The sequence below is a fragment of the Triticum aestivum genome, chromosome 3B (genome assembly GCF_018294505.1).
Source record: "Triticum aestivum cultivar Chinese Spring chromosome 3B, IWGSC CS RefSeq v2.1, whole genome shotgun sequence".
NCBI lineage: Eukaryota > Viridiplantae > Streptophyta > Magnoliopsida > Poales > Poaceae > Triticum > Triticum aestivum.
The window spans coordinates 423592556-423603300 of NC_057801.1; the positions used below are offsets into that span (position 1 = coordinate 423592556).

The window sequence follows — 10745 nt, forward strand, 5'->3', positions numbered from 1 at the left end:
TGAGATCCTTGTGGTAAACTTCTCCAATGCGTCCCATGGTGATGTGGGCTGCCATGCTCTTTCCTAGACTCCAGGTCGTTGCATCAAAGGTAAACTCTATGGGCTCAGTGACTGGCATGAACGTCCTTCCTGGAACTTGAACTTGAATCATCCAATGCTCCTCTTCTGGTAAAGTGGCAATGTAGGTCCCGGTGAAGCTTGGTACTCCGATGTTCAGGTATCTGGTGACTTCCTTCAAGTGGCGTCCAAAGGGTGTATCTTCATCTAGTTGCGTGAACTTGTTCCTTGCACCCGCCATCCTAAAAGAGTAGAAAAGGGAGAGGAGTCAGAAACGAGAAGAGAGTAGTGATCTAGGGCTTTAGCTTAGTGGTCGTGTCCTATAGTCAGTGTGTGCTCTGATACCATCTTGTAGCGACCAGACCTTAAATAGTCTGATCTCTGTGCATCAGTGTCATCCCTGGATCGGTAATGCTGACACGCACAGTACTTGAAGGATTATAACAGAGTAGCAATCACACACTTAGTACATCGAATGTCTCAAAAGAGAACTTATTACAATAAATATGGCTTAAGGCCATCTAATATCGATAACAGCAGAAGGCTTGGAAGATAAGCGAGTCCATCAACTCCAACGGCATCACTGAGTATAGATCACGACCTAAGGCACCTTACTCGTCGTCTGAAAAAGTCTGCAACATGAAAGCTGTAGCCCGAAAATTGGTCAGCACATGGAATATGCTGGCAATGTAACACATAGAGAGTAATGAACAGAAAAATGCTATACTACATGCATATATGGCTGGTGGAAAGCTCTATGGTTACAGTTTTCCGTAAAGCCAATTTTTCCCGACAGCAAAGGAATAAATTTTATTTAACTAACAAGGTGGTTGTAAAACATTGAGAAGGTTCCTCCAACTCAATCCCAATTAAGCATCAACATTAACCCAACAAAATTTAATTAGGTAACATGATGAGATTCACATGATAATCCAGATACTAGATACTCAAAACGTCCATAACCGGGGACAGGGCTAACCATGATTAGTTTATACACTCTGTAGAGGTTTGCGCACTTTTCCCCGCAAGACTTGATCTCCTCCGTTTGATTTCTCGCACTACATGATGTTTGAGAAACGGATGACCAAGACATAGTCTTTCAGAAGCATTAACTCTTTACTCTGGGTAGACAGTACCAACCTACATCCCCTACATCTGATAGTCTACCACTGAAAGAGGTCACACAACATACTCAACTATGCTAGAGCCCATAGTAGCTTGCGGCTGCACACGGAAGTTTCTAGCATGAATAATCTCATGATCCCTTTGAGCCTGGGTGGCGGTCCATAGGAGAATCACATGGTACCCCGGGATTTCCAAAAATACAGGCAACACTGGGTTCCCCAGGTGCCTCAATCTACCCAGATGTGAATTTAAGTTGCCACCTTCAGTAAACTATTAATTAACAATACTCACATCTGTCATGGATACACTCACCCAATCCACGTCTACTAGCATAGCATAGCAATATAAGCAAACGTAGAAGTAACTCCCAAAGGTTTGATAATAAACAGGACAATAGGTACTACCTCATCTACTTCCCAAAACCCACATGTTAAACCAGATTCTAACCATGCAATTGTTTGAGGATTGATCTAATGCAATAAAACTGGGTAGTAAAGAGGTATGATAAAAGTGTTACTTGCCTTGCTGATGATCCGTGAAACCTAGAGACTCGTAGTAGCAAGCGGCGCACTCCGGGTACTCTATCGCAAACAAAGAAGCATACAATAAGCACTGATATAATGCACAGGTAAAACTCAAATAAGAGATCTAACCAGAAAGTTTAACTTAAGAACTCCAGTTTGCAACAAAAAAAATCAAATCGAACGAAGCAACAAAAGTCAAACGGTGAAAGAAACAAGCTTCATTTACTAATCTGGACCTAAGTCAAATTTTACAGTAGAAAAAACTTGTTTGAGTTGGTTAAACGGAAATAGGGTTTCGAGATGAAACTCCAGGCGCTTGAATCGCTTTATTCCGATAAACGAGCAAAAAGTTATACTAGAACGAAAATCAGATCAGAAATCGCGATCAGAAATAATCACGGAGAATCCGAGAAAAAGAAAAACGGACGAACAGGCTAACGAACGAACGTTCGCTGTCTGCGACTAAACGACGAAAACCGTTTGTTAAAACAAACGTACGGACGAACGTCCGCAAAATAAATAAACAAAAAAAATGATCTATTTAAAAAACACAACTGCGGTTTTATAAAAAAACCGCTGGCGGCGGCGACGAAGTCCGGCGGCTACCTCATCGGCGGCGGCGGCGAGTGGCGGCTCCGGTGGCGAGGGCATCTGGCGGCGGGGCGGCGGAACGGGGCGGCGGCTGGCGGCGGCAGCGGATCAGGGGTGGGGCTAGGGTTTCGGGGTGGCTGGCGGCTCGGGCCTCCTGGCTTATAAGGAGTCCGGGGCGGACACGGCCCGGTAGGTCGGCTCGTTTATATATATATATATATATATATATATATATATATATATATATATATATATATATATATATATATATATATATATATATATATATATACACACACACATCTGGGCTATTCTGTTACGCATAACAGAATATTATTTTGTTACCCTTTTTGAACTGACGGTTTCAAGTGGTTGTACTGATGTTTTCGAAGCGGTTGAACTGATGTTTTCACTTGTGTTAACAGATCGTCTTCTTTAATTTAAAAACTTTTTGTAATTTTTTTTGGAACGTGGCATGTAATATATTGTTGGAAATCTCTGGACAACCATATTTCAAGTATATTGAACGTTTTTGCAAAATCATTATGGTTTAAGAGCAGTTTTGAAAAAACCATTTTTCCAAAACCGAAAACGTCAATCATATTTTGGACTCAATTTTCAAACGGTTTATCGGAATTGAGCAAATAAGATGGCGTTGGAAAGCTGGTGAAAATCCGCATCTTCCATATATGTATTGCTTTTTCTAATTCTGTATGATTTAAAAGTAATTTGAAAAACGGTAAAATTCTTGGCGAAACGTATTTTCGTGATTTTTTGCAAACGGTTTGTGGATTGACGCAAATTATACGGCGTTGAAAAGCTATGGAAAATGCGCAACTTTTTCATATAGAAGTGTTTTTCTAATTCCTTACAGTTTAAAAACGAATTTGAATACGGTCAAATTTGATTTTGAACGCGATTTTTTTAAAAGTTTGTCGAAATATGGCATATAATACACCGTTGGATAGCTATCGAAAATGCAAAACTTAGTCATGTTGAACGTTTTCTCTACTTCGCAACCGTTTAAGAGTAATTTTGAATATGACATTACGGATCCTGCTGTTTTCTTGTCTGAAAAACAGAGTAGTCGTACTGATATATGTGTATGTTTGTAGTGAGCTATTTTTTATAGAGAAATTTTGAATGGTTCCGAAAAAGGTTACTTGTACTGATGCTTGCATGGGTTTGTACTAAGCATGTTTTCACTAACTAGACTTTGCTCCGTTTTTTGGGTAATATTTTCTCGTAAGTTTTCAACGGTTTACTGTATCATCGCCCCAGTACTTGTATGGTTTGTATCATCGAACTGAATGATATTTTATTCAAAAATAAAATGTGTTTGTTTTGTTCCTTTTTATTAACTCAACATTTTCTTGACAACGTTGTTCTGAACTTTTCTCATTTTACGACTTGTACTGAGGTACTTACTAAGCAAGATTTTCATGGGGTTTTTTTTTTTGCTTGAACTTTACAATTTGAATTTCTGTCATTTCTTTTATTCCGAACAGACCACCGTTCTTAACTCGTACTAAGGTACTTACTACGCCCGAACTGGGGTGGCTGTCGCGTGTCTTGGTGTGTTTTGAACTCGATGATATTTTATCCTCAATTTACTGCCCATTTTTTTCATCACACTTGAGAGAGTGATTAATACGTTTACTTACTGGCCAGTAACACACGAACTCCTCAGGCAATAATACATGAACTACTAGGAACATAAATTTTCATCGAGCACTTAAAAACATAAGCCATTACATAAAGAGAAGCACCGAACAGTGAATGTAAAAATAACTCCCGTATCCATCATATACTGGGAGCTTCCACTTGAATAGGAAAATTTGTTTATCCCTCACCAATTAAAACACCCTCACCAATTAAAACACGAAACCTGAAGAAAAGAAGTATTGGTTTCTCATTGACATAATAACAAACAGGAGCACAAAATCATAGCTTTTCATCAATTCCCAAAAGAATTCTTCAATTCCTGAAACTTCAGAACAGCAGCAGCTAATTTTTCCTTGTAGAGAAAACAAACAGCAACACTAGAAATTAGCAGCACTCTCATGGAAAGCACACACCACACACACACACACGACACATTGTCCAGCTCGCCCTGCATTCACACTACATCGGCACGAACATGAACACACATGAAGGACGCACGCACACAGCAGGATAGGCTAGCATGGACGTATGTAGAGCGTGCACACAACCCACCAACTACCTTCCAGGAAGGATCCTTGTGGTCACACGAAATCGCTACAACATTAGAAGCTCCATACTTTTTGTACTGATGTTTTTTTCATAATCAAACTGTTGTAACTTAAGGACTATAACTACTACAGGATGCCAAACATTTTTTTCCATGAACTCTGATCCATTGAGACGAGGCGATGAATAGCTCAGGCTACAGGCGGGCTTTGCTCTTTGTTCATGGGCACACAATAGGTCGTCGCGAAGGAGATGCAAAAACAGCAGGAGTGCATCCGCATAGTTATTCATCTCCATATCAATAACACTTGGCCACCAAAAACCTGACAAATGTTTTTCCCTGAAAACACAAAACAATTTTGAAATGCATCAGTACACCCTGACATTTTTAGTTTCAGAAGCAACCAAACATGCTAAATAGTACTCATGTACTTACTGGAACCACACACATCCTAAAATATTAATCATGTACTTACTGGTACAGATTAAATTTGCCAATGGGAGATTAAGCTCTCCAAGTGCAGCATGGAAGGAAGAAATAACTGACTGTCAATAGCACTCAGTGGTATAGTATTCAACATGACAAAATTGAACGTTCAACATTAGATGGGAACTTGGACGGGGCGCATTGCTCTACTCGGACAGCGCCCAGTGCTCAACTTGGACGGATGAGGTTGTCGTGCGCTTGGGAGGTTCCGCACCTACATAATTACCATAAGGGGATTACGGACATCTCCCATGTCTTCAGATGGCGGCACTGCAGGCCAGCTGTTGCTGCTCCTTGAACCGAAGGGAGAGAAAAAATGCGGACCTATGGCCGAGCACAATGTCAACTTGATATTTCATTAGTACTAGTATGACTGGACAAGAAACTAATTAATTTTAAACACTAAATGAAATCCGGATAGCTTAGTGAAATTGCAATATGGAGCTTTAGTCACCTTCCCGTGACAAAGAGTGACAGATACAAAGTAGTACTGCACATTTCTGAAACACTTGACTAAAACCATAGCAGCTGTAGGCCTGTCGTCATCCATGATGGTCTTTGTGATTACTTATCCATTTTTTTAGTATCAGCACCATGGCTACCCCTTCAAGTAAGCACTTTTGGTGTAAGCATACATGAGCAGGGCTTGCGTGGAGGCCGCGTGAGGAACTGGTTGAGGATGACCACATTCGTGTTCGTGCTGCTGCCATTGTGGCAAAAGGGGCAACGACCTGTATTGGTTGCAGGAGCTGGACTGACCACCTAGGCATCACATCAAAGTAATTAGCAAGATTAACCACTAATTTTTACAAGAATTCGCCAGCAATTAAAAGGGTGAGAAATAAGAGTTCTAGTAATTATAATTTACAAACACTAGTTCAAGTCAGGTTTGCTATTTTTGAATTTGATGCATGTTGCGCTATAGGACTACTATGGGTTTGCAAGTTGGACTTGAGTACTTTTAAATTGTTTGCATAGTTTAGTGCCGAAATCTTCACCACAAAAGAACACATCTACAATACCAATCACATATAGCAAAATTGAACTTTCTGGGTCTCATTGCAACCTTGCTTCCTATTCAATTGAGGATTCATGTGACACTTGCTTCCCATTTCATCAGTACTAGTACGAAACAACAATAAGTTCAGAATTGTAGACAGCATCCTTCTCAGTACGACTCATCAGTACTATATGGATGTTACTTTTAGCATTTAGAATAGTACTGAACTACTGATCGATACTAATATTGTGTAAGTTGTACTGATTAGTACTGCTACTTCTCGTCGACATGCACTGATCGGTGCTAATATTGTTGTAAGTTGTACTGATCAGTACTTTTAACATTAAGAATAGTACTGATCAGTACTCGCAAGGTAAGTAGAGTGGAGTAAAATCTGCAGCTTCCTTTGAAGCGGAGATGACGTCGACATGCACTGGAGCATGGCGTGCTGGAGTGATACACTTCGCGTAGACCGGTACTTGAACTTGCTACACATCCACACTAGCACCAGCAGCACAAGTTGAAAAACACATGGCAGCACATTCAGTTGAAAATAGAAGAAAGCAGAACACAACATTTAGAAAATGCTCCAAACTCCACACACGAGCGAGACTAGGATGCAGATGCAAAGTTGAACGGCCAGAGCAGATCAACCAGGACGGACTCCACAGATGCACAGGGGGGCGGGAGGAGAGAGGCAAGCGGCCATCGGGAAACATGTGTGACATGATTTTGTGGTGGAATCTCTAATGTCCTGAATGCATTACTTGAAGAGAGAAAGGGAGAGGAGTCACCAAACACACACATCCAAAGTGCATGTCTCTCGTTTCATGAGCATTTTCAGTGCAGGTTCAAAACCATGCCAATTTGCCTTTTGATGCTTAAATGCACCTTCAGTGCAGGTTCATTACTGAGGTTTTTTTTCCACAAATTCATGACACTTTTTTGGCTTCATAGGTGCATTTTCAGTGCTGAATACCCGCTACCAAGTCTGCATGAACAGTTCAAGAACTCTTGATCATAGGTAGCAGTTCATTGGTTCAAATAAAATAGGCGTCACATGTGGATGAACAGTTCAACAATTCAGGTTTCATCAGTGCAAAGCTCACATGAATGCAAGTGGAGATGCTCGATCCGGAGAGGGGAGGGGCCATACCGGGGGTGGCACTTGTGCTTGCCCATGGCTAGAATAGGCAGTGGTGCACCGTGGTGGAGGAGATGGCTGGGGCGGGGGGTGGCACGCCAGCAGGTTGGCGTCGGCCGGCTCGATCCGGAGTCCTCGCTCGTCGGCGAACTTATCCACGGAGGAGAAGGCGAGGTGGCTCATGGGAAGGAGCAGCAGTATACGGCGGCACGCGGTTGGGGCGTCGACCGGTGTCACCTGGACAGTGGAGCAGGCGCAGCCGCGCATGGCAGAGCTCGGGAGGCGGCCTCTTTTGGGAAAGAGTGGGGGGAGGGGAGGCCGGCGAGCTGGGGGAGAGGGGCGGCGCGTCAGGGGAGAGGGGCGGCGCGGCGGCGCATCTGGGGAGAGGGGCGGCGCGGCGGCGCATCTGGGGAGAGGGGCGGCGGCGCGTCGGGGTAGAGGGGTGGCGCCGCGGTGGGGGACGAGGATGGCGCCGCGGTGGGGGACTGAGGTGGCCGTGGGCGGCGCGAGGCGGCGGGGCCTGGGGCGGCGGCGAGGCAGGGGTGGATGGGATCGGGGAGTCGGGAGGTGGGTGGGCGAGTTGTGTGGAATTGCTTTTTGTTTCCTTTTCAATCCATCCGGTTCGGGCCCGTGGGCTAGATTCAAGAAATTGTGTCGCGCGCGCCCTTATAGAGCCGAGGGTAACGGAATATTATTCTGTTACTAGTAACAGAATAGTCCAGCCCTATATATATATATATATTCGCGCAGAAAAACAAATAAAAGAAATACTAAACGACTTCAAAAATCCTGAAGTAAATTTTCCCCGTCCTATAAAAATAAGCCAGACAAGGTGAACATTTATTTGGGCCTAAAATGAAATTTTGAAAAACGCATATTTTTCCTAATTCAAATAAAATAGCGACAAAACTCCGAAATGAAATCTTATTTGATTTTAATATTAAATCCTCAATATTTCTATATTTTGGGAAAGTCATTTTATTCCCTCTCTCTTATTTTTATAAAATAAATATTTGAAGATAAAATAATTAAAATCAAATGATCCCTTTTCTAAATTTGAGAAAAGCTCAAATAAGAAAATAACAAAATCCCCAACTCTCTCCGTGGATCCTTAAGTTGCGTAGAATTGCTAGGGTCAAACGAAAATGCAGTAAAATATGATATGCAATGAAGATCTAATGTATAACATTCCAAATTGAAAATTTGGGATGTTACAAAATACGTCTGACCTTGTTCAATCTGTATACAGTATATCATGCTCGTTTCCAAACCACAACGCGCATATCTCAGTTATATTCATGCATGCATGGGTTTAAAACATCATGATATCTTATTCAAATATGTGAATTCAACTTTACATTGATTATGACCTCACCTAGTATTTTACACCCACATAGTGGTCTTTTCTTTATAATTGTACCATTAACTTTCTCTCATGCATGCATGCACACACACTACCACTCGGCATTATCCATCGCACACATGCAATCTTTTTCTTCAGGTTGGTCTCCCATGCATGCACACACATACCTCCCCCTCTTCATCATATCGGGCATTCTTTATCTCTCACGTGCATGCGCAACTATCGATGTTCCTCTATGTGTGTATGTGTATAGCTAGGTCTTTCCCAGTTTTCCACACAACCGATCAATCTATTTATCTAGTGAGGCCTCACCCTCTTTCCCACATACACATCGATCAATCTATACCTCTCTATATAGGATTATATAGCTAATACACCCACATTAATTATATATCCAATGTCCCCCTCTCATCATCCATGCCTTCCGCTTCATCTCTCAGACGCGCGCATAGTGGCGAAGACAGGGGGCAGCAAGGGCCCTGCCCCCCTAACATCACTATATATTAAGGCTAATATGAACGTGATCAGTAGATCATTGCTGGTAAAATGGTTTAAGTTGATGAATTGGCCCTCCTAGTAAAGGATAAGCAATGCTTGGCCCCCTAGCTTGTTTATTTTTCATGGCTCCGCCACAGCGCGCAACAGCGCACGTTCTTGCCCCTCTCTTTAAATATCAATCTCGCACTGGTGCACTCCTTCATAGTCTCCCTCCACTTGGCCCCCCGCACCATCTTCTAGCCCCCCCCCCCCACCGGATTTTTCCACATGTAGAATCTAGTAGACTCCCTATGACCCACAAGTGTAGGCATCTAGCATAGCCTTTTCGATAAGTAAGAGTGTCGAACCCAACGAGGAGCAGAAGGAAATGACAAGCGGTTCTCAGTAAGGTATTCTCTGCAAGCACTGAAATTGTAGGTAACAGATAGTTTTGTGATAAGATAATTTGTAACGGGTAATAAGCAATGAAAGTATATAAGGCACAGCAAGGTGGCCCAATCCTTTTTGTAGCAAAGGACAAGCCTGGACAAATTCTTATAATGAGAAAAGCGCTCCCGAGGACACATGGGAATTATCGTCAAGCTAGCTTTCATCATGCTCATATGATTCGTGTTCGTTACTTTGATAATTTGATATGTGGGTGGACCGGTGCATGGGTACTGCCCTTTGTTGGACAAGCATCCCACTTATGATTAACCCCTATTGCAAGCATCCGCAACTACAAAAGAAGTATTAAGGTAAACCTAACCATAGCATGAAACATGTGGATCCAAATCAGCCCCTTATGAAGCAACGCATAAACTAGGGTTTAAGCTTCTGTCACTCTAGCAACTCATCATCTACTTATTACTTCCCAATGCCTTCCTCTAGGCCCAAATAATGGTGAAGTGTCATGTAGTCGACGTTCACATAATACCACTAGAGGAGAGACAACATACATCTGATCAAAATATCGAACGAATACCAAATTCACATGACTACTAATAGCAAGACTTCACCCATGTCCTCAGGAACAAACGTAACTACTCACAAAGCATATTCATGTTCATAATCAGACAGGTATTAATATGCATTAAGGATCTGAACATATGATCTTCCACCAAATAAACCAACTAGCATCAACTACAAGGAGTAATCAACACTACTAGCAACCCACAGGTACCAATCTGAGGTTTTCATACAAAGATTGGATACAAGAGATGAACTAGGGTTTAAGAGGAGATGGTGCTGGTGAAAATGTTGATGAAGATTGACCCCTCCCGATGAGAGGATCGTTGGTGATGATTTCCCCCTCCCGGAGGGAAGTTTCCCCGACAGAACAGCTCTGTCGAAGCCCTAGATTGGTTCCGCCAAGGTGCCCCCTCGTGGCAGTGGAGTTTTGTCCCCTAAGCTTGCTTATGATTTTTTTCCAGGGTAAAAGACTTCATATAGAAGAAGATGGGCACTGGAGGGCTGCCAGGTGGCCCACGAGGTAGGGGGCGCGCCCAGGGGGGTAGGGCGCGCCCCCCACCCTCGTGGATTGTGGGTGGCTGATACGTCTCCAACGTATCTATAATTTTTGATTGCTCCATGCTACTTTATCTACTGTTTTGGACTATATTGGTCTTTATTTTCCACTTTTATATTATTTTTGGGACTAGCCTATTAACCGGAGGCCCAACCCAGAATTGCTGTTTTTTTTGCCTATTTCAGTATTTCGAAGAAATGGAATATCAAACGGAGTCCAAACGGAATGAAACCTTTGG

General features: G+C 42.6%; 1 protein-coding gene across 2 annotated transcripts; it reads right to left on the reverse strand.

Moving 5' to 3' along the window:
• Positions 1–4248: 4248 nt before the first annotated feature.
• On the reverse strand, positions 4249–7637 carry LOC123070167 (uncharacterized). Of its 2 annotated transcripts, none has more exons than XM_044493207.1 (2): positions 7152–7637; positions 4249–4848 (listed from the first exon to the last, which is right to left on the reverse strand). In XM_044493207.1, exons 1-2 carry the CDS (start codon positions 7404–7406, stop codon positions 4807–4809), a joined length of 297 nt encoding a protein of 98 aa, XP_044349142.1. In that variant the 5' UTR covers positions 7407–7637; the 3' UTR covers positions 4249–4806. The 2 variants fall into 2 exon arrangements, with proteins under 2 accessions (XP_044349142.1, XP_044349141.1); XM_044493206.1 differs by having other exon boundaries at positions 4249–5757.
• Positions 7638–10745: the final 3108 nt, after the last annotated feature.